A 24,813-nucleotide genomic window follows, 5' to 3' on the forward strand; every position below is an offset into this window, starting at 1 on the left:
AATATGTTAAAAATAATTGTAGCTTACTTGGAAGTAAGCATGATTGCATCCTTTGTTTCGAAGAGTAGCTGTCTTACAAGTAGATAAGCCCATTGGACTATGACTGAAGGGTATCCTTTGTTCCACAAACTGAACTTTAGTAGCACCAAGCTATTAAAAAAAATAAGGAAAACCAAGCAAACTACATATTACTAAGTGCAAATACATAAATCAGCCTAATTTTCTTTTCATTATATAATGAATTAATATACTTGTAGAAATGCATAAATTAGAAGTATTCAAATAGACAAACACGGTTTAAATGTGAGACAATATTTACTCAACATATTGAACTTTATTCAAAGAGAACAGACAACCCCAGAGATATTTCTGGGCTAATTTCAAGACAAATAAAAATATTTTAATTAAATTTAATTTAACAGCATAAGCTGTGTGATTTTCTTTTCATCCTAAATGTGTGATCAGGACAAGATACTTCACAGTTTTTAACAGCAGTAGAAATGCTAGTATTCTAACTTACACACACTCTCATTCATGTATGTAGCAATTTCCAAGGCTTCAAAAGAAAAGGAAGAAAATGAAAAAAGTTACTGGGGAAAAAGCCTAAAAGATAAAGCAAGCACATAAAAAGGAAGGGAAAGTTTTTATTGGCTCCCAAAATAGAAGTTCTAGGGCATGCAGCCTGTACAATTCAGGGAGGAAAAAAAAAGAAAAAAAAAAAAGAAAGAAAGAAAGAATGAGTCTTTCTCCTTTGCACTCCCTGGCATGTAATGTAAGATATGATATGATTAACCTAAGATGAATTTCACTGTTTAGAAGACTATCCAGAGCACTGCTTTTCAAATTATCGCAAATGCCAACACAAAATTACATTACAGTCTGTTGTCTGATATACCTTCCCACACACAGATTGATTTTTATCCCTTCATATATGTGTCTATAGTATTATCACCTTTCAACCTTTGTTTGGCTAAACTAAGCAAGCCAAGAATAGTAATTACCACTTTGTATATAAGGACAACTAAGTTGTGGTGCAAAAAAAGGTATATCATCGAAGGCAAGAAAAAGGCAAATTGTCTTTGTCTTGCCTTCTCCATTCATGTCTTTGGAGCAATATTCTCTTTTTAAACATCTCAAATAGAAGACGTATGAGACTAAAATCATTTTTAAATACATAATAAAAATAGATTTAAGAAATTACTTGTTTTGAAAAACCACACATTTTGCTTCTCTATACCTCCTACACAAATTCTTACCTTTGCAAAACATTTCAACGTAATTGTGTTTCCTTTATGCACACACAACTTGAATTCTCCTGCTTCTGGAGAGCTGTACCGTGGATGCCAAACAACTTCACACTCCAGATCTCTATAGGCCTCCACAAAGCCTAAGTAAATATGAGTAATTTACATGTTATTGCATACATACAGTTATCAAATTGTTAATTAGAATAACATAAGCATATTCAAGTGAAATTACTGTCTATTACTGAAGACTAAGCCTACTTTTCAAAGGTGTTGAGCAGTATGCAGAATTAAGTAGAATTATTTTCTGAATTCTCATGACTATTGCATAATCTATTTATTAGTATCCTGCAGTAAAATCCACTCAGGAGTTCACTGGCAGTTTTTAGCCATGAATTTTAAAATTTAGCCAACATTTTAAAAAATAGAACCAGACTAGAATCACAAATTTGGGAAAGACCATATACATTTTCCTGCTTGCAATAGAGTCTGAACTCGTATCAGCAGAAATATCTTTTCTTAAGAAATCAGAGCTGATCCAGCCAAATTTTGTTTGAACTGTGTAATGCCAATTCAGTTAGCAGTTGGCTCTTTAATAATGGAGTTCTATCATACTGCTGCAGAACACTATAATTCAAAGGAAAGAAGGTAGAAGTTAAAGTTTCACAACAGTTCTAATAATATTGATCCATAATGTAACTGTAAACTGATCCCAGATTGAATTCTATTTGTATCACTCAGACTCTCTACATTGTCTTAGTAGCTTCACATACAGTGCTTTTGGGAAATTTCGTATCCTGATAAGCTGTATAATATTGCTAACTGCAATTAAATACCTGCCTCACTTCTGAAATCACCAGTCTGTACTGAGAAAAATAGTTACATAAGCACTGCTGGCGTAGAAACAATTAACTGTACTGAGTATGCAGTCAGAGAAGGCCTCATAGAAGGAGTGCTGCTATGGTATACATTTTCATCTGGTACTACTTTTGGCATACACTGATGTTGACCAAAATCTAAAAAATAGAGTTTATACTATCAGCTGAATGTTTGTTTCATTTAACTTCGTTGACATTTAAGATAACATGCACATACACTGGACTTGCACAGTATACCTTTGGCTGGCTGTACAGAAAATGCAGTTTTTCTATTTTTCATTACAGGTTTCCAAGTAAATTTAGCAGGATGGTTTCTGGGATTGTATACCCTGACAGTTGTTCTAAATTCTGCTTCTGCTAGGTAGCCAGGATTAGGATTTAAGATTATTTCTCTTGCAGACAGCTCAAGTTCAACAGACACTGCTTTTGCAATTACCAGCACATGCCCAAGATGTTGGTTGTTTATTGTATAAGTGAAAGATCTGTAACAAAAATATATATTTTTATGTATTTGTTACATCCAATTTATGTGAAATATAATCATTAGCAAGAAAATCCTTGACAAAGCAATTGTGAACACAGTTAAGATTGACAAGAGAAATTTGCAATTGTTTTGCATACAACTTAAATCATATTGAAAGTGAAGATCATCCCAAAAGATGATCAACCTCATACAGTCATTTCAACAGCATTATGAAAATGAGAGTCCTAAGTCCATATCAGAAGGCTTGAAAACTGTGTGCCTATAAATTTATCCACATGCTGCATCAAAAGCATACATGCAGCAATGCAACACTATGCTGGAAAAAGCACAGCATTTTCTATTAAATTTTCCTAACAAATACATTGTAATGGCAAACATTTTTCCTTGATATACCTGTGGCTATATGGGCTTTTGACAGGACAGTTTCTTGGGTTTTTTTTTTAAATCTTAAGAAATATTACTGTACTAGCAAAATTTTGCAACATAAAACTGTATTCATTATTGCAATATCACCATAACTGAATGTATACCATTAACAATTATCATAATTATACTGAGCTTAAACCAGCCACAGGATTTTTTATTTTACTACTGCAAAGAAAATATGTAAATCAAGACAATTTTAAAAAGCCTTACTTTTTAAACATTCCTAGAGTCTTTGTCTCAAACGCAATTGGAACATGACTCTGTGTAAGAGGGGGCACCACCTGAGACAATGGACCTGACTTCTGTAATTCATCGATTTCAATATCAATTTGTACCCATATATGAACTAACAAGTTATTGACGATGTGCAGTTTCCTGAATGTTGTAGAATGCACACAAACATCACCAAAATCCATAGTAGAAGGACCTGGAATATATAAGTATAACCACTAAAACATTATGATCAAAACATTTTAGTTCCTCAAATTACAGAATTAGTCAGTTAGAACAGCCCTGTGGCAGAACAAATTCACACTAAAATTTGGAAGTAAATACCATGCCTGTTCTGTGTGCTTTCAGTAGTACAATTCAAACGCCAGCACCAACATTTATTTCTATAACAGCAAAAGCAATGCGCTAATTACTAAAGGGATTATTAATAATCACAAATACTTTTTATTGATCAGATATTTAAATAGTTAGACAACCAGCAATTCTCTGAGAATTTATATACTTAACCTGTTTGTTTGCTCCCTCGTGTTTGACCATTTGGCTTAATAATTCATGCAATTTGGTGGTGACAGGATTATCTCCCTACTTTATTTATGGCTATCACCAATTTTTATGCTGCAAACTTCAGTACTCATGGCACTAATCAAACATCTTACAAAACTCTAAGTACTATTTGTACTTAATATATGCAGTAGCATGAGCAGTCTTTAAAGAAAGCTCTTTTTACATTTTCACATCTAATCATACCTCGCTATTTTGTGAGAAGTAAAAAGCTTTAATTAAACACTACTGTAGATAGTAAGCTGCCACCAAATTAAGCTATTTTCTATTTAAGTTGAAAAGTTATGAACATAAAGTGCATCACTGTAAATAAGAGCTTTTATAACAACTAGTGTATTTATTATTATAGTACTATATTTAGTAACCAAATTAAAAATCTTACCTATGAGTATTTGATGAAGCTGCTTTGATGTCAAAGTTAGACTACAATCTTCCTTTTCTTGGATAGAAGATGGCATAGCATTAAGCCCGCTCCAAGTCTGTGATAAGCACAAAGCATCTTCTCAGAGCAGGATTAAAATCCTCATGCTTTTTATATGGTAAACAAATTACTCTTATGTTACTATTCACACATTTAACTTACATCTTTGATTGAAGATTTAAAACCAATTGGTGATGTTTTTTGACTAGTTAATAGGCAATTCTCATCTAAAGGAAGCACTTTGAACTCTGTCTTCTCCTTGTGAATATCTGTGATTGACATCTTTGGTGACATAAGCCCTTCAGCTGGTTGAAGGCCTATGTTTACAGAATTATTATAAATATAAAACTGCCTATAGGGGAGGAGAAAAAAAAAAATATGGAAATCCAGAAGTTTGAGCATCCCATGTTCCACACATTAAACTATTTAATATGGTTAAACAAAACAAATTATACTCTAATTTATGATATTTCATTATCAAAAAAATACCTCAATTTCAAAAAATGCATTGAAAAGTCTTTTACTGTATTGTTTAGGCAACAATTAACAACTGTTGCACATTTGTAGAATTGCTTAGCTACCAAAATATAAATATATCATGTCTAAAATACTTGTTCAAGAACAATTAAGTTGTAAAAAGTCAAGTACTTAAAAGTTAGTAAATACCAAGATTACAATGGATCATTTAATTGCATATGTCTGAACTGCACCACTTACAGCCTTATTTTCAGAGCAATTAATTTTTTTGGTTAAAGTTCAAATTCAGTCAATGTTACCTGCAACCGAGGGATTTGAAACTTCCAGAGATCTTATACAGATGTTTTCTACCAAGTATTCAGAAAATTAATACTATGTTGGATAATAACAGTGAAATTCATCTGATAACTGTGAAGCATTCCTTTCTGATCTTGCTCCTCATGCAATAAAATATAACTTTAATATATGCCTTATAGTTATATAAACAGTTCAACCATTCCACAACACCAGTTTCTTTCAAGAACACCATATACCATGTACATGTATAAAAATGAAATAAATCAAGCTCTGCAAGCCTTGTCTGAATCATGATGTATATAAACAGAGTAAGGTAAATTGAGATTACAAGAATAATCCACTGCCACTATTTTTTTCTTTAAATAACGGCTGTTGCAAACTAAACAATCTTAAGATATTACTCATCTTCTTTAGAGGTTTTACAGGTTGGTTATGGGTTTCCTTGGTTTTTTGCTTTTTATAAAACTTTTAGAAATAGCAGAGGCGTAAGTCCTTTTCCATTACTTTGTTCCAAAGCATACCTAAAATAAAGCTAAAAGACCAATACAATCCTTTAATCTTATCTGCTTTATTACACAAATTATTTCATAATTTACATACTGAATCTGCCACTCTGGGTCAGCTACAGATACAAGTTGGAAATACATACTATTTATCATATAAAAATAAAAGAGAATCCAACACAGTCAGTGTCATATTTTTCCTATTTACTGTAGCCAACTCTTCTTAAAATTTGGCATTTTATTGTAATTTCAAGTTTCAGGCCTCCATCCCTACATTTTATCCAGGAAGTGATCTCTAAGTGTCTAAATGAACATTTGAACAAAACAGGTTTTGTTTTAGGCATTCTAAATGAAGATCCCAAGACCATAAGTATTTCAGCATGGGACAAATTTAGGTACATGATTGGTGCCACTAAGTTAACTGCACATATAAACACATTTTTCATATAAGTTTGAAGTATTTATCATTTAAACAAAGTCTTACCTAGTGGTATCTTTCAGTAAGCGACACTGTCTTAAACTAGAAATGAAGTCTGCATAGTATTCCTTATGTGCTTCTTTTGACAGTCGTTCATAGTCAGTATAAGAAAACTCTGGATCTATATAATTATATCTTTCAGTCTTTGTGAAAATAGTCCTAAATATTTTAAAAGAATTGAAGTTTCACTATGTGTGTAAAATAATTCTCGTCTTGTTAGAATGAAAACATCAATTTTGTTACATATATATTTCATTGCAAACATTCTTTTTATTGTAGCTGATTATTAATATTTAACCTCATAAGGGCAACCATAAAAATGAAATACTGAAACTGTAATAGATGCATTTGTAGTTTCACATGAGAAAAGCAACTCATGAAATTTATGTGCAAAAGGCATAAGTAGAACTCTGAATTCTAAGGAACTTTAGGCCTGAAAAACAAAAAAGCCACAAAAACCAGTAAACTGTCATATGAGTAACCAATCTCTATCCCTTATATGCTATATAAGAATGTGCAAATTTACATTGTACATTTGCATAATTTTTACCTGTACTTTTTATTCCGTTCACTAGGCCTAATGCTGGCTGCCCGATCATTAGGAAAAGCCGTAAGTACATCACTCTTACAATTCCTGTTTATCCGGTGAGTATGAATTTGTGTTTGGGTTGACTTAAGCATTGCCACAGGTGCTGTATCAGTACACTGTCTTGTGCCATGAGCTACAAACTGTCCAGTTGCATTGGAAATCATTGGTGTTATACCTTAAAATTCAAGTAAAACACGTTACATTCATACAGATATTCATACAGATATTCATACATACATATTCATTCATTCATACAGATATTCATTCATACAGATATTCATTCATTCATACAGATACTGAACAATAGTCAGCATAAAAAAGTATTAGAAAAATTAATGGACCTAGCATTGCAACTATCAGTCACCCATCCCACTGTTTCCCTCAGACAAGAGGGAAAAAGGCATTCCGACCATACTAACAATCAAACACTTTCCCTGGTCTAGATCACAGACAAGCAAATACTAGAATGCAAACCACTCCTACTATGTCCAGCTGTGACTCACTGTCTTGTGCATGCACATGACCAAACACTCGGAGCTGCCTCTATGACACCAATGTACACAGTTTCCTAAAGCTTGCCTTAAGGGTTGCAAACACAGGCATGATTTTTGACAAAGAACACCCAAGCTATCACAATTAAAAAGACCTCTGATCTTTTTCACTCTAGTTTCAGAAAAGCATGTCTTACATTAAAGAGAAAAATTACGACAGAAAGTAGTCCATGTGTTTGTTCACTTCTCTTGTCTATATGTGTTTTAAATATCTATTTTTAAAACAGCAATATAAATAAATTAGTAAATCCAGTCTTCAACTGCCCTTTTCTCCCAGACCTGAAAAAAAAACAAAAAAAAAACCACCAAAAAAAAAACAAACCACTAAACAACTATGTTCCATCCTCCAAACTATAAGTGATTCCTATAGTATATTCCTTCCGATGCCCATGGAGCCACAGTTTGCAAAGAGCTTCATTCCAGCCTTATCCCCCCTCCACCGTATACAGATACAAGTATACATACTCATCCTCAGAGACTGGGAGAACATGAAGATATAGAACCCATCTATATAAGGATCTAAAAAAAAAATCACTTTCCCTCCATGCTTCAATGAAGCTTAGAAGCAAAGCATAAATATCAGTAGCCTATAGAGCACAGGTACCCTCAATAACCTCTTTATAAACCTGCAATAGGAGCAGAATGAGGACATTAATAGGACAAAAGGTAAATGAGCATTTAGAAAAGCTGACAAAACCTGAATATTATATTATCTCTTTGATCCGTAGAAACATATTTTACTTGTGTATAAGCACTTTAAAAAGTACTTAAAAAACATTTTATCACTTGTCACTTATCTTTTTAGCATCTTACCAGGATTAATTTTGAATAGAATGTTTTTTCGTTTAGATTTGCACACGCCATTAAAGCTCAAATATATTTGGTGAAAGGATTTTGTCTTCAGAACCTGAAAATTATTTTTCTCAAATGCCGTACCAATTATATCAACAACTTGCTTCACTTTAAATGTTCCTATTTGATGTGGAGTAAATGAAAACATCACATCCTGGAAAGTAAAAGTTGTTATGAGACATATGAGCAGAAAAGCAAAGAGAAAAGTTTTGTGTAATTCTCTGTTTGAGTCACTTCTTTCCACACTTACTTATAAGATAAGTGTTCAAAACTGACCTTTTAGAATATGCCAACTGCCACACATAAATCATCAATATAAGAAAATAAAAAACTGCTACACATCAGAACACCACAAAGTTGCAGTTGCCCATTTCCGAGGCAAATTATTCTTTCTTGTGCCCTGAGTTACAGGTTTGTGAACTTGTAAGTGTCTGACTCCATATTAGACATAAATTTAGCAAAATTTCTTCCATTAAAAGAAATTTTATCTCACTCAAGTAGCTGTGATTAACTGAAAGAAAATAAAAGGATCCTGGAAATGTTTAAACATAAATCAGTCTTCTCAAGTCAGTAAAATATAAGAAATTTAAGGCCAGGAAAAAAATGAGTAAAGTTTCTTTAGTGCTGTGTCATGGTTTAAGCCCAGGACATGCTGCAATTATTTTTTTTTTCCAAATTTAAAATAGTACTTGTTGCTTCCTGGAGTACAGGAAGGACTCTACATGAGGAGGGAAAAAAAAACACATTTGGATGATATTAAACGCCATGGCTACTGAAATGAAATTGTTCTGGTTTATTTTCAAGGAGTTCCACTGCTGACCACTGTAATCAGCATGTCTACAGAATCTAAGAGAAAGGCTTAGTTACCTTTGCAGATTTTTTTGTAATTTTTCCTTTTTCAGGAGAAATATTAAAGTGAGCAGTCTTGCGGAAGCTGAATGTTACTGGAAGGGACTCGCATTCATTTTTGAGTGTGCACAGAACTTGTGTTTGTTCACCCATGAAACAGTACGAAAAGTTAATAACTGGTCCTGGATTAAAAGTTAACATGACAGGAAGCCCAGAACCTGTCAAAGCTAAGTCCATGTGATGGGGATGATTCACTGCAAAAGGCAAAGAAATACAAAAAAAAAAACACAAAAAAATCTCACACACCTATTTGCTTACACACAGAAAAGTCATACTGTAGTTTTATGGTTGCAAAACCAATATAATACCATAATATGATGTAGTTACAATGCAATTTTCTATAAACATAGCCCAGACATGCTTACTTATAATGGCTGTTAGATAACATATTCCCTCATTATGGAAGCTGAAGGTGATCAACTATCCACTTGAAAATGCACAAAACTGATATTAGCAAAATGCTGGTGACTTGCAAATGACTGGGGGCTCTTTTAAGTTCTTCAAATATTTATATTTATAATTAAGTTCTAGGTGTTCACTAGCAGCTGGTGTATTCATGACACACAATTCCCTCCTCCTTTCTACTCACTGTTCAAAGAGGTTTTGGTGCTAAAACATTAAAGATGTAAGTTACAATAATTTACTTGTATAAATAGAACCAAAAAAAAACAACAAAACAAAACAACAAAAAAAAAAATCCACAAACATAGGTTTCCCATAAAACTGTTAACATGAAGAAGTTAAAAAAAAAAAATCCATACAGTTTTATCATCCATATGCACATTTCTGATAGTCACTATTGATTGATGGCTTGGCTTCGCGAATGAAGATTTGAGAGGGCTTTACCCACGCTTACTACAAGCGTGATGATGACTAAAAGGGCAATGTGGGATAGGCAAATCCGGTTGGAAAGAAGGCTGCTTGGCCATTCAGGATGTTTCCGAACAAGACTGTCATCTCCTGGGTCAATCTTAAGCGACCAATGTCCTGAACTGCCTGCATGCAGGGTTGGGTCTGCAGTGATAGTCACTATACATTTCCAGTAACAAACCTTTGATTGCTGCATCATCATCATTGAGGGCCTGCAGACAGACATGTCTATTTCCAACATCCTCAAATCTCAGAAACAGTACATAATCTTGTTTTGGTGATGAGTCATGCACTCCAAAGTCTCTTTGAAATTTTCTGTAAGATCCACAATCTCTAATTACAAGATGGGGAAAAAAACAAAGCACCAAACTCCAACACATAAAAAAATCAAGGCTTATTTTTCATCAACCAGTCTGGCTTTGTTGCGGTTGGATACAGTTTGAACGAATGGCCTTTATACTTCCTTTCAGACAGTGGAGCAGCAACAAATTTAAGCTCAACAGTACCTGTATGCTTATTATACCAGTCATTTGACATCTTGTCCAGTCTACAACGGTTTTCTAAGCTAATACTACATGCATAATAACCACCTATAATTATAGTTTAAGTACGGGATATAGCTAGAGAGCATTTTCTTTTTCTTTTCCTTATTTTCAAAAGAAATGTTCCTTTATGGTTTTTTGGGTTTGGGTTGTTTTTTTTTTTAATGGAACAAAATTAGTCCAAAATGTTTTGGTCTCTTGGTGATGATATATATATTCTTTCAAAATTCTGCACATATCTTTATGAAATAAATCTGCAGTCATCAAAAAGGCATTTAATCTGACACTGTAAAATTCTCTCAACAATCTTTAAAGACTTAACATACTTAATGAGAACTGCAATTAGTTCCCTTGGCAAAATCTAATAAAATTCTTGTTCTCGCAAAAAGAGCTTAACCAATTCTTGGTTCAAATAAACCCTTAATGTATTATAAAATCTCTTCCAGATAATCCCTTCAGACTTTACTTCCTCATTTGTAGTATCATGCCAAGCATTTCTTTGAAGACACATAAAACATAAGAAATCATTGATTAAAAAAATTGCAGACACATTAACTTAAAATCATTACAAAATAGCTTAGCCAAATCAGTTTGCATGCATGTGTCTAATTTGGAGCACTCACTCACTTTGGAGTAAAGCACAATGTAACCAAAGACTTCCCATAAGGCAGCAAGGTGCCTTGATTAGGAATGCACAAGATCAAGGTGGAAACATCTACATCTCTTTTTCTATTCTTGAGGCTTAAGTCTTGCAAAGCAGCATCTGAACTCCTCTGAAGATCTGTTCCCTAAAATATAATCAAAATGTAGAATAGTTTAGCCTGTTTTACTTCCCCTTTTGTATTTGGTATTTGGGTGGGGTTTGGGGGGTTTGTTCGTTGGTTTTGTTGTGGTTTTGTTATTTGGGGTTGTTTGGCTGGTTGTGGGGTTTTTCTGAGCGGGTAGTAGTGTTTTTTTCCTTCCACATACATTTTCATCATTTTCATATCATTCACACATCATCACACAGAAATTCATAACTTAAGTAATAGCACTGCCATAACTACCTATCACATGACCAATTAACCAATTTTTAAACAGCAATCCCATGACAAGGTTTTGAATTCCCTTTTTTAAAGATGATGCTCACTCACATGATTTCACTGCCTGAGAAAAATAGTGAAAACAGACTCATAACATCTTAGAATACCAAAGTATGTTTTGATTTCCAAGCAGGATTTCAAGCAAAAGCATTCAAAAAAAACCCTAACAAACAAGCAAACAAACCCCACACAGATGCATGGACTGTACTTAGTACTGTTAAGATGTCACAAAGTGAAACAGAGATATCTGAAAAATTGAATTCCAAGCTTATATTATAGGAACATATTTGTTGATTAGACAGAAATTTTAGAAAGCCTATGGATCAGGAAATGGTATGACATAGTAAAAACTACTAGAAGATTAGTGTTGAGAAATAAAAAAAGCAAAAGCAGAAGTGAAAAAAAGTTTTCAACTGAAATAAAACCCAGAACAGTTTCTTACCATCTCTCCTCCAATGGCATTGTCTTCCAGTACTGCTACCCAGTCCATACACTCAGGACTTTCATTGTATAAAGATATCTGTTCAGTCTTTGAAGACCCAAAGTAAACTGGTCCAAAGTTAATGCATTCCAATATATTTCCACAAGACACTCCTAGAACTTTAAGAACTTGCTCAACCACAACAGCTTTGACCCATACTTCAGTGCAGCCATGACCCTCCAACTCCACTCTGTTGGTAAGAGTAGAAAGCAGCAATAGGTAATGTAGGAAAGTGTCAGAAATAATACACTTGGTTTAATTAAAACCTATGCAAAACTGAACCTAAGCAGAGCATTCAAATCACTGATTCTCTATAAACAACCTAACCTGGGGCGGGGGGACGTTGCACTTGACAAAGTGATACAAAAAAGATACTACTATTCAGTAAGAATCACACATTACATTGGGGAGTTTTCGGGGACTTTTTAAGTTTTACTGCTCTTTTAATGCTTGAAAAAATAGGAATGATATCTCAAAAGAACCAGAGATATCCATAGATGATACATTGCTCTTATTTCTGAGAATCTTTTTTTCTAGCTGCTAATTCTGGTATATATGCAGTAATTTTCTTTTAGGCAACTGGAGATAAATTTCATCTAACAAGCATAAAAGAACTATTGCTCTTCCTGACTGAATGCTAGATCTAGATGATATCACAAAACACCAAAGGACCATAAATACAGCGTACAAATCTTTATTACTAGAATTTTTATAAAACAAAGCATGTTTGTTCTTGTTACACAAAACAAATCTACTAATATGGCTATTGTTCTAATAGAATCAACTATCCTTTTAAATTGCCTCCGAGCTGAAAAAAAAAAATGAACATAGAATCATAGAATAGTTAGGGTTGGAAAGGACCTTGAGATCACAGTATCACAGTATCACAGTATGCTAGAGATTGGAAGGGACCTCAAAAGATCATCTAGTCCAATCCCCCTGCCGGAGCAGGAACACCTAGATAATGTTACACAGGAATGTGTCCAGGCAGGTTTTGAATGTCTCCAGGGAAGGAGACTCCACAACCTCCCTGGGCAGCCTGTTCCAGTGTTCCCTCACCCTCACTGAGAAGAAGTTTCTTCTCAAGTTTAAGTGGAACCTCTTGTGTTCCAGTTTGGACCCATTACCCCTTGTCCTATCATTGTTTGCCACTGAGTAGAGCCTGGCTGCATCCTCGTGACACTCCCCCTTTCTATATTTATATACACTAATAAGGTCACCCCTCAGTCTCCTCTTCTCCAAACTATAGAAACCCAGCTCCCTCAGTCTTTCCTCATAAGGGAGATACTCCACTCCCTTAATCATCTTAGATGCCCTGCGCTGGACTCTCTCCAGCAGCTCCCTGTCCTTCTTGAACTGAGGGGCCCAGAACTGGACACAATATTCCAGATGGGGTCTCACCAGGGCAGAGTAGAGGGGAAGGAGGACCTCTCTCGACCTACTAACCACCCCCCTTCTAATACACCCCAGGATGCCATTGGCCTTCTTGGCCACAAGGGCACAGTGTTGGCTCATGGTCATCCTGTTGTCCACGAGGACCCCCAGGTCCCTCTCCCCTACGCTGCTCCCTAACAGGTCGTTACCCAACCTATACTGGAACCTGGGGTTGTTCCTGCCCAGATGCAGGACTCCACACTTTCCCTTGTTATATTTCATCAAATTATTCCCTGCCCAACTCTCCAGCCTGTCCAGGTCTCGCTGGATGGCAGCACACCCTTCTGGCATGTCAGCCACTCCTCCCAGCTTAGTGTCATCAGCAAACTTGCTGATAGTACACTCAATTCCCTCATCTAAATCGTCGATGAAGATATTAAATAATACTGGTCCCAGTACTGACCCTTGAGGCACTCCACTAGATACAGGCCTCCAACTAGATTCCGCCCCATAGACTACAACTTCTTTCCTTCAGCCAGTTCACAGTCCACCTCACTACCTGATCATCCAGACCACACTTCCTCAATTTAGCTGTGAGGATGCTGTGGGAGACTGTGCCAAATGCTTTGCTGAAGTCAAGGTAGACCACATCCACCGCTCTGCCATCATCCATCCACCATGTTATTTCCTCATAAAAGGCTAAGAGATTGGTCAAGCATGACTTCCCCTTGGTGAAGCCAGGTTGACTGCCCCTCATAACCTTCTTATCCTTGATATGCCTTAAGATGGCACCAAGGATAAGGTGTTCCATCACTTTCCCAGGGATGGAGGTGAGGCTGACTGGTCTATAGTTACCCAGGTCCTCCTTCTTGACCTTTTTGAAGACTGGAGTGACATTTGCTTTCCTCCAGTCCTCGGGCACCTCTCCCGTTTCCCAAGACTTGATAAAGATAATGGAGAGTGGTCTAGCAATGACTTCCGCCAGTTCCCTCAGCACCTACGGGTGAATCCCATCTGGACCCATGGATTTATGGATGTCCAGATTGCTCAACTGGTCTCTAACCCATTCCTCATCGACTAAGGCAAACCGCTCCGTCGACCTGACTTCATCTAAGGTCTCAGGGGTACAGGGCTCTTCAGGACTGCCTGCAGCAGAGTAGACAGAGACAAAGAAGGCATTCAGTAACTCTTCCATCTCTGTATCTTCTGTCACCAGGGCACCCATCCCATTCATCAGTGGGCCTACATTGCCTCTGGTGTTAGTTTTATCTGCCATGTATTTGAAAAAGCTCTTTCTGCTGTCCTTGATCCCCCTCACCAGATTTAATTCTAAGGAGGCCTTAGTCAACCTAGCTGCCTTCCTACATCCTCTAGCAGCAGCTTTATATTCCTATCAAGTGGCCAGCCCCTCCTTCCATGACCTGTAAACTCTCCTCTTCCACTTGAGCATACCCAGCAATTCCCTATTTAGCCACGCAGGTCTCCTGACCCTCTTCCTTGACTTCCTACATGTAGGGATGCTCCAATCTTGAGCTCGGAAAAAGCAATCCTTGAATGCCAACCCCACCATCTTGGGCCCCTTTACCTTCAAGCAGCCTTGCCCATGGGATTTTCCCTAGCAATTGCTTGAAAAGGCCAAAGTTTGCCCTGCTAAAGTCCAGGGTTGCAATTCTACTTGCAATTCTACTAGTCCTACCACACAAGATCCTGAATTCCACCATCTCGTGGTCGCTGCAACCAAGGCAGCCCTCAACCCTTACTGCTTCGACCAGACCCTCCTTGTTAGTGAGGATGAGATCCAGCAGCGCTCCTCTCCTGGTTGGCTCATCCACCATTTGCAGGAGGAAGTTATCATCCATACACTGGAGGAACCTCCTGGACTGTGGCTGGGTTGCTGAGTGGTCCTTCCAGCAAACAACAGGGAAGTTAAAATCCCCCACAACTACCACGGCATTTGACTGTGAGGCCGCTCTCAGCTGCCTGTAGAAGGCCTCGTCAACTTCCTCACCCTGATCTGGTGGCCTGTAACAGACACCCACAACAGTATCGCCCCTGACAGCCTGCCCCTTAATTCTCACCCACAGACTCTCAACTCGCTCGTCAAAGAGATCACCTAGTTCCAACTGCCCTGCCATGGGCTGGGACACCTCACACTAAACCATGTCACCCAAGGCTCTGTCCAACCTGGCCTTGAACATTGCCAGGGATGGAGCATTCACAATTTCCTTGAGCAACCCATTCAAGTGCCTCACCACCTTTACGGTGAAGAATTTCTTCCTTATATCCAATCTAAACTTCCCCTGTTTAAGTTTTAACCCGTTACCCCTTGTCCTGTCACTACAGTCCCTAATGAACAGTCCATCACCAGCATTCCTATAGCCTCCTTTCAGATACTGGAAGGCTGCTATGGGGTCTCCATACAGCCTTTTCTTCTCCAGGCTGAACAGCCCCAACTTTCTCAGCCAGTCTTCATACAGGAGATGCTACAGTCCCCTGATGATCCTCGTGGCCCTCCTCTGGACTTGTTCCAAAAGTTCCATACCCTCTTGATGTTGAGCACACCAGAACTGCACACATTACTCCAAGTGGGGTCTCATGAGAGCAAAGTAGAGGGACAGGATCACCTCCTTCAACCTGCTGGTCATGCTCCTTTTGATGCAGCCCAGGATACAGTTGGCTTTCTGGGCTACAAGCACACACTGAAGCCGCCTCATGATCATTTTCTCATCAACCAATACCCCCAAGTCCTTCTCTGTAGGGCTGCTCTGAATCTGTGCCTGGGATTGCTCTGACCCAGGTGTAGGACCTTGCACTTAGCATGGTTAAACTTCATGAGGTTGGCATCAGCCAACCTCACAAGCGTGTCAAGGTCCCTCTGGATGCCATTCCTTCCCTCCAACGTATCAACCGAATCACACATCTTGGTGTCATCAGCAAACTTGCTGAGGACACACTCAATCCCACTGTCCAGGTCACCAACAAAGATGTTGAACAAGACCGGTCCCAACACTGATCCCTGAGGGACACCTCTCATTACTGGTCTCCAGCTGGACATTGAACCATTGACCACAACTCTTTGTGTGCGGCCATCCAGCCAGTTCTTTATCCACCCAGTGGTCCACCTATCAAATTGATGTCTCTCCAATTTAGAGACAAAGATGTCATGTGGGACAGTGTCAAATGCTTTGCACAAGTCCAGATAGATGACATCAACTGCCCTACCCCTATCCATCAGTTCCATAGCCCCATCAGAAGGCCACTAAATTGGTCAGGCAGGATTTCCCCTTAGTGAAGCCATGCTGGCTGTCACCAAGCACCTTGTTGTTTTTCATGTGCCTTAGCATGCCTTCCAGGAGAATCAGCTCCAAGATTTTGCCAGGCACAGAGGTGAGACTGACTGGTCTGTAATTCCCTGGGTTATCCATTTTCCCCTTCTTGAAAATGGGGGTTATATTTCCCTTTTTCCAGCTGTCGGGAACTTCACCTGACTGCCATGATTTTTCAAATGTGATGGACAGTGGCTTAGCAACTTCATTTGCCAGCTCCTTCAGGACCCACGGATGGATTCAATCAGGTCCTATGTACTTGTCAGTGTTCAGGATGGTCTCAAACCAGATCCTCTCCTACAGTTGGCCTAAGGCCTTCATTTTCACAGACCCTGCGTCTACCTTCCACCTTGGGTGGTGTGGTCAGAGCCTTTGCCCATGAAGACCAAGGCAAAGAAGTCATTCAGAACCTCAGCCTTCTCCTAATCTAGGGTAGCCAGTCCTCCTGATAGCTTCTGGAGGGCGCCTATGTTGTCCTTAGTCTGTCTTTTATTCACTACATTCCTATAGAATCCTTTCCTGTTATCCTTAACATCCCTAGCTAAATTTAATTCTAACTGGGCCTTAGCTTTCTTAATCTGGTCCCTAGCTTCCTGGACAACATCCCTGTATTCTTCCCAGGCTGCCTGTCCTTGCTTCCACCTTTTATAAGCCTCTTTTTTCCTTCAAATTTTCCTCAGCAGCTCCTTATGCATGTAAGGACGTCTCCTGGCCCTCCTGCTGCACTTCCTTTCATCCTGGGATGAAACACTCCTGAGCTTGTAGCATGTGATCCTTGAATATCAACTGGCAATCTTGGGCCCCTCTGCCCTCTAGGGCTATATCCCATGGAACCTTACTAAGCAGGCTCCTGAAGAGGCCAAAGTCTTTTCTCCTGAAGTCCAGAACAGTGAGCTTGCTGCACGCTCTTCTCACTGTCCTAAGGATCTTGATTTCGACCATCTCATGATTGCTGCAACCAAGGCTGCCCTGGAATGTCACATTTCCAACGAGCCCTTCCCTGTTGGTGAGCACAAGGTCAAGCATGGCAACTCTCCTTGTCGGCTCCTCTATTACTTGCAGAAGGAAGTTGTCTTCCACACAACGGAGGAACCTCCTGGATTGCTTGTGCTGGGCCATACCGTCGCTCCAACAGATATCAGGGTAGTTGAAATCTCCCATGAGAACACGGACCTGTGAGCATGAGGCTTTTCCTATCTGTCTGTAGAGTGCTTCATCCGCAGATTTCTCTTGATCAGGTGGTCTGTAACAGATCCCCACAGTAATGTCTCTCATTGCTGTTCTCCCTTTAACCCTGACCCACAAACTCTCTGTTGACTGCTCACCTGTCCACAGACAGAGTTCCATACTCTCCAGCCTATCCCTAACATAAATAGCAACTCCTCCTCCCTGCCTTCCAGGCCTGTCTTGTCTGAAGAGCCTGTAACCTTCCATTCCAACACTCCAATCATAGGACCCATCCCGCCATGTTTCTGTGATGCCTATTATATCATACCTCATAAACGTGCACACAACTCTTAATTCCTCTTGTTTGCTCCCCATGTTACGGGCGTTTGTATAAGACATCTGAGTCGAGCTCCAAATGAACCTGGCTCATTTGCTGGGGTGGCTGGAATATCTCTTCATGGCTCCAAGCATTTATTATAGGTGCTGACAACTGACTGGTTGTGTTGGGATGGAATGATGTTCCCCTCCCCCAGCACATCTAGTTTAAAGTATCCTTGACCAGTTCGGCAAGCCTCCTACCAAAACTGCTCCTTCCCTTAGACCAGCTCCACCAGCCCCCAGTAGACCTGGCCTACTAACTTGGGTCCTGTGTTCAAGATACCGAAAACCCTGACTATGGCACCACCCTTCTAACCATTTATTAACCTGGCTAATCCTCCTAGCCTTTTTAGGGTCCTCCCCTGTATCCTGGAGAATTGACAAAAAGACAATCTGAGCTCCAGAGCCCCTAACCACCTCTCCCAGGGCTCTGTAGTCCTTCTTTGTGTTCTCCAGGCTAAAAATCTGTGTGTTGAATATTTACATATAACTACACAATCCTGGACAGCAAAGGAAAAGCAGAAAGCATGATGTTTTGCAACCAAAATATTGAAACTCAATAACCAAAGAAAATAACAAATGAAGAAGGATGGAACTGTGGTACAAAATGCAAATATTTTCTTCCCCATCACTCCAATTAATTTTTCTCCTTTCCTTTCATTTCCTTTTCCAACTAGCTACACAAATGAAGAATACAAAGAGATAATATTAAGTTATATGTCTTAATAATTTTAAAAGAAAACTAGGAAAAAAAAAATACACCACAAGCCAACCACACCCTATTCACTATTATAATAAAACAGGATTGAAAAGGACTTTTGTCATGGTTTAAGCCCAGTCAGACACACAGCTCACTCGCTCACTCCCCCGCCCTCTTCCTCCCCTCAGCTCCCAGAGGGATGAGGAGAAGAATCGAAAGAATATAACTCCTACTGGTTGACATAGGAGCAGACCAGTAACTAAGGTATAACAGAAACCACTACTGCTACCACCAATAATAATAATGATAAGGGAAATAACAAGGGAAGAGAAACAAACTGCTCACCATCTTCTGACCAATTCCCAGACCGACCGAGCAGTGATCTAGCCCTTCCGGGTAACAGCCCCCAGTTTATACACTGGCCATGACATGCTGTGGTATAGAATACCTCTTTGGCTAGTTTGGGTCAGGTGTCCTGTTCCTGCTTCCTCCCAGCTTCCCCTCCTCCCTAGCAGAGCATGAGACTCACAAAGTCCTTGGTCAGAGTTAACATTACTTAGCAGCAACTAAAAACATCAGTGTTATCAGCGCTGTTCCTAGGCCGAAAGTCAAAACCAAAGCACCCCACCAGCTACTACGAAGAGAAAAACGATTGCTACTGCTGAACCCAGGACAACTTTACAGATGGGAATCTAGTTTCAAATTCTGGCACCTTTAAAAAGTTTATATTCACCAATTGAAGGGAGACAAGGTAGGCATTTAAAAATAGTCTATTCTTAAAGGATTTAGTGGTTGCAAATAAGTTCTCTCCATTTAAAACAAGATACACTAAAGGACAACATAATGTTTTTCAGACACCTGAAACACAAAAAGCCAATAGAAAAATAGAAAAGTTAGAGAAGCTAAGCAAAAAAACAAAAAGGAGCACAGGATGTGTAGAAAGGTAAAAGATACAAAAGGCTCTTGATTAATTGTATAATGAGAGATGTGCAAAGAACCTTACAACTTATGACAGAACTTTAATAACACAGCCAAGTATACAATTTATGCATCACTGATTATATTATCACCACAGAACATCAAATTAATTTCATAAAAATAAATGTGGAATACAGCAACTGACACCTAGGAGATCAACTTTTTTAGATAATCATAACAAAGACTAGAATTAATAATTTAATTTAAAGAGCTGGATTTCCTCAGTCATACACTCACTTTATCATTTCTTTGATGATTCTGGGTATATCTGTGCAGATACCCACTTTAACTGTCTTCCTAGATTTTGGCTCTACCGCTCCTCTGATAGGTTCTATGTTAAGCAGGACAGCCCCATCGTATGATACTTTAAATGTACCTTAAATAAACAGAATAATAAACACAGTGTTACACAACAAAGTTGTAGATTTATATTCTTCTATTACACATTTGGAATTACAAAATACATAATGCAGATATTCACAAGTAGTACATTTTCTTGTGGAACAGGAAAACTATTTTGAATAACAAAGTAGATCATTATTTCCAGCATTTCTTTAAATATTACACCTACAAGTCCAATGCCACTTTGCAAGTTGTAACACAAAAGGTACTCACATTCCAAACAAAAGTGACTATACAATAAAGCAGCTGTAAGTAACAGTTTGTAAGTTACAGGCTGGTTTATACAGACCTCTAGACAGCTACTATAGCCAGAAAGTTAAATGCATAATGCAGTCAACAATAGTTTTCACTGTTTGGTACACATCACAATTTACTGCAAGAGAAAACAGTGAATATTTCTAGGTTATAATTTTTTTAAATGTGAAAAAAATGTATTTAACCATCAGCACTAATTAACTGATATTATATCATAGACAGCAAGAAATTGTTTCAAATGTTGTAGGAAAAATTCACTGTTTGACCTCAGACAGTCCCTGATATGCGAAACAAAAACAGAGGACTCATTTTGTGCAAGGGATAAGATGTGAAATGCAATGCTTGTGTCACAGGCTGGCATACAGCATTTCCTGCTGATACAGTTTATGTGCTGCCTGTTAGTGTGACCTGCTGTGTTATGATTTACAAAGTCTATAGAAACACCTATCCAGCAGCTTTTCCTTTATCTGCTCTCAATACATCCTTCATTAACCACCACTTTCATTCTAATTTTCCATGTCCAATCCTGCAGAACTCGATCATGCAACCTGCATGTATCATGCAACAGAGTTTATAACTAGAAGTAGCTTGTACACAATGTGAGAAATTTCACATCATGGATATTAGTTATAGATGCATATGCAGTGCAGCTTATCTCATTTTCTTTATTTAATCATGATTTCTCAAAGTGAGAAGTTACTATGTATGAGTTGATTATATAAACTACATACTAAATCTTTAAAATAAAATCAAATTCTGTTCTAACTAGACAGTCATCTGGGTTTGGGGGGGGGATTTGTTTTGGTTTTTTTAATATTGCAACTCATCTCTTGTGTTTCTACAATTATGTATTTTCTTTTGATACAAAATTTCTGTGGAAATCTATGAAGCGAATGCTCACACAACCTTGGCCTACTGCAAATAAAAAACTCTTGTGTTTTAATAAACAGCTGTACAAGTGAGGAACAAAAAACGATCAACAGCCTTAAATTTGTTGTTTGAAACAGCGCATAGTTGCCACCCTGCTTCTGGAGAAAGGTGCCTGCAGCTTTGTCTGGTGAAAAGGCAGTCAAATAGATTACTTGGATCACATAAGCATTCTTATGCACCATTCTCTGTGTTTCTTATATTCCTTGGAAGCATCCTTCACAAAAGTTGCAGGATGTGCATGTTTTGAAAGCTTACGACTTCAAAAAGCTATGGCAGCAAGATAAAAAGACTTCTTGTTACCTTCTCGTAATAAAAACAGTCAACTCCCATCCTAGAGGACTTCAGCTCTGAAAGTACAAGGAGCTTGTAGTTGTTTATTTAGTAGACAGCTATTGGGATCACAGAATCACAAGACAAAAAAAGCAAGGGCAGACATGATTTGCTACTATTTATGTTGTGCATAGTAATCCAATAAGAAACTGTCATTTTTTCATCTTTCAGATAGGACTCAAAAAATACAGAACTCCTAAAATTTAGCAACATTCTAAATTAATTTTTCTTCCCTAAGCAGAAACAGTACTGCCCATAGAAACAATGGGCCATTTCTAACACCTTTAGCTACAACACTCATAACCTCCATAACCCACTTGGCCACTGAAGTGTCTACTTGCATAAAATTACATTTTCCAAAGAAATAAAATATTTGTATAATGTAATACATACTAAATATTTACCTGAAGACGATCCATGGTTAGCAATACTAATTTCTTTACTAATTACTTTACTGTTTGCAATCACTGTACCAAAATTAATCTCTGACTCAATTTCCAGGCAACAGCACGGAATCAATCTGCAGAGAAAAAACATGGTTATATGTTCCCAAAACTTGAAAATACCTTTGCATTTTTTAAGAAATTTGGTTAACGACTCCAGCAGAAGAGAGTTCTGCTTTTCTCCTAATTCTCCTACCAATGTTTATGCAACTCACTTCAGCAGTATGGTATACACAGGGAAAATGTAAAAGAGATCTAGCTGTCTATCAAGCTGTTTAATGGCTAACTACTGTAGTAGCCATTATAGCTTTAAAAGCTTTTAAATTGGTCAGAACAGAATGTATACATTTCTATTTAATTTTAAATAATTATAGTACTAAGAACTTTTAAGTAAAACTAGTTAGTTACATCACAAAAGAAGATTAAAGTTTACATTCACTGTATTTTATTACCAGCTGCCTGAACTAAAAGCAGAGAGAAAACGTGCATGCCAGTTCCAATTTACAGTCATCTTGTTTTATAGATACTTTATGTGGCTTCAACAAAACTTATTACAACAGCCAGAAGTGGGTAATGACACAAGTTATTTTTATTATTGATTTAAGAGCCTTAGCCAGCATGACAACAAAACTGTATTGGGTACTTCTCAGCCATAACAAAAAGATCATGCTTGTATCAGGAAACTTCTATTTTAAGGGCCCCAATTTTTCACACAATCACACCTCTGATCTCACATAAACTGTGTATGAAATCAATTGGAATTTTACATCAGCATAAGTCTATCTCATCTCCTCTTAACCACAAATAGGAATACGCAGGAACAACTATATCATGATCTGCGTTATATACGGTACTAGAGACTAAATGGAGAAGGAAGATACATCTCCTTGGCCAAGGTAGATAGACCCTGCCTGTGTAATATGTTGCATGGAAGAATGTGGGGGGAAGCAGGGAGAGATGTATACATGTTATCAACATTATCATAACCAAATTAGAATGAAGCAAAACCAGAATCCAAAGTCTTTCTAGAATCTTAAAAGACATTGCCCCAATTAACTATTTACCTTTGTGCTGCTCTGGGAAAAAAAAAAAAAAAAAAAAGAAAATAAATCTTCTCTAAGAAAACTTACTACTTGTTTTCAGTGCAACTGACACATTAATTACATAGCCATAGGTGACTTGTATTAGCAAGCTTTCCAGAAGATTAAACTGCTAATCATAACAGCAGCATATGAACTTCTGAACACCATACCCAAGCAGGGGGATATCGACTATCTCATCTTCTATTAAAAGAAGTAGTCTATCTTGAAGATCTTCTTTACTCTTAGGATAATATTCCACAAAAGCTGTAACTCGAAGTCCAGGTGCAACAGGTTTTTCCGGATTTTCCACAATCAATTTAAACTGTAATTAGAAAAAAAAAAAAAAAAACAAACCTAGTTTAAAAAACATACATATGTGGTTCATTGATTTTAAATTCAAAACCAACTTAAAAATATGTAGGAAAATATGTAGGATTTTATAAACGTTCTTTTCCTATTCAATTAAGTTCAGACTTTTTACAGTAGGACAGAAAGAACAAATACTGACACATCAAATTACACAGAAGAGTTAATTTAGAAAAGTATAATTTTGAGCCTTTCCAAGAGAGCTTTAGCTTTTCCTGCTGTTGCAATAAACCTTCAGCAACACAGAAGTAAGTCAGCTGTTACTCAATGGTGAATCTTTTCAGTACCTCAGAGAGTAACAAGTTCAAACCAGCAACTAAAGGAGACTGCATCAGAGGTTTCTCTAGGTCTGACTGACATTCAGCAAATGTCAAGAGGAAGTCCCTCAGATTGTTGAAAAATCTGCTTGAAGGGCCATGGCACCTCCAATTTTGGGGATCAAATGAAAGAAAAAAAAACCCAGAAGCAGCTGTCAGAAAGCAGGTTTTCCCTCTCTCAAAAATTCTGGATTTGTTGTTGTCTGTAAGCATCTGCTTATATCCGAGAGCCCCCACACATTTTTTCATTGAACAGAATATACAAATAATCTACTAGCACAGAGTGGGAAATACAGCAGTTCCCATGTTCCTAGGAAAGCCTTGTAGCAAAATCTATAGTTTCTGGGGTGTTTCAGTCTCCTTACAATTCACACCACTCTATGCACAAAAGGCTTTTGCTCTATATGTCCAATTTTATTCATGTTATTTCTGAAAAAGGGTCATTCCAGTATCCTTTAATTTTTCTGTTCTCATTTATGTTTGACATATGGAAACATATCATTTACTAGTTTTTGATGTTATTGTCCAAGCATCCCCTTCTACTCCTTTAACATTTTCCTAGCAGTATAAACAGTCAACTAGAGGAAATTTGTTATGTAACATGTATCATGCTTATGGGGTCAATTTTGAAAGAGTAACCATGCTTTAATTTTGAACTGTGTAAAATTATTTTTGAATGTTAATTAAACAGCCAAGCATATTCATTTTACACAAGGGATAATTAATATGTTGTCCTACTGCCTTTTAATGAAACCTACGGAAAACTGCTTTGTGAGCTAAATTTCTTGAAAGGCATTTCTTAGTCATGCACCAGGACAGCTCAAGGAAGGTTATTTTTCAGTCCTTGTACTCTATGAGTGTAATACCTCTGAAAATTTACAGATGAGTT

General features: G+C 37.6%; 1 protein-coding gene across 1 annotated transcript in view; it reads right to left on the reverse strand.

Annotated features, from left to right (window-relative positions):
- The window catches only part of CFAP47 (cilia and flagella associated protein 47), a 291,486-nt gene that overhangs the window by 255,135 nt on the left and 11,538 nt on the right, over positions 1–24,813 (reverse strand). The window contains exons 3-18 of the mRNA XM_061454415.1: positions 23,412–23,563; positions 22,121–22,236; positions 20,037–20,175; positions 11,838–12,066; positions 10,941–11,101; positions 9,953–10,086; positions 8,860–9,095; positions 7,954–8,146; positions 6,551–6,764; positions 6,007–6,159; positions 4,408–4,597; positions 4,207–4,303; positions 3,243–3,459; positions 2,360–2,604; positions 1,257–1,387; positions 28–150 (exon numbers count right to left, since the gene is read on the reverse strand). Coding sequence (XP_061310399.1) covers positions 28–150; positions 1,257–1,387; positions 2,360–2,604; positions 3,243–3,459; positions 4,207–4,303; positions 4,408–4,597; positions 6,007–6,159; positions 6,551–6,764; positions 7,954–8,146; positions 8,860–9,095; positions 9,953–10,086; positions 10,941–11,101; positions 11,838–12,066; positions 20,037–20,175; positions 22,121–22,236; positions 23,412–23,563 — 2,730 coding nt within the window. The remainder of the gene's footprint in view (positions 1–27; positions 151–1,256; positions 1,388–2,359; positions 2,605–3,242; positions 3,460–4,206; positions 4,304–4,407; positions 4,598–6,006; positions 6,160–6,550; positions 6,765–7,953; positions 8,147–8,859; positions 9,096–9,952; positions 10,087–10,940; positions 11,102–11,837; positions 12,067–20,036; positions 20,176–22,120; positions 22,237–23,411; positions 23,564–24,813) is intronic.

Source organism: Pezoporus flaviventris, unplaced genomic scaffold, assembly GCF_033815535.1.
Source record: "Pezoporus flaviventris isolate CSIRO_AGI_PZ_B2104156 unplaced genomic scaffold, CSIRO_AGI_Pfla_v1 ptg000015l, whole genome shotgun sequence".
NCBI lineage: Eukaryota > Metazoa > Chordata > Aves > Psittaciformes > Psittacidae > Pezoporus > Pezoporus flaviventris.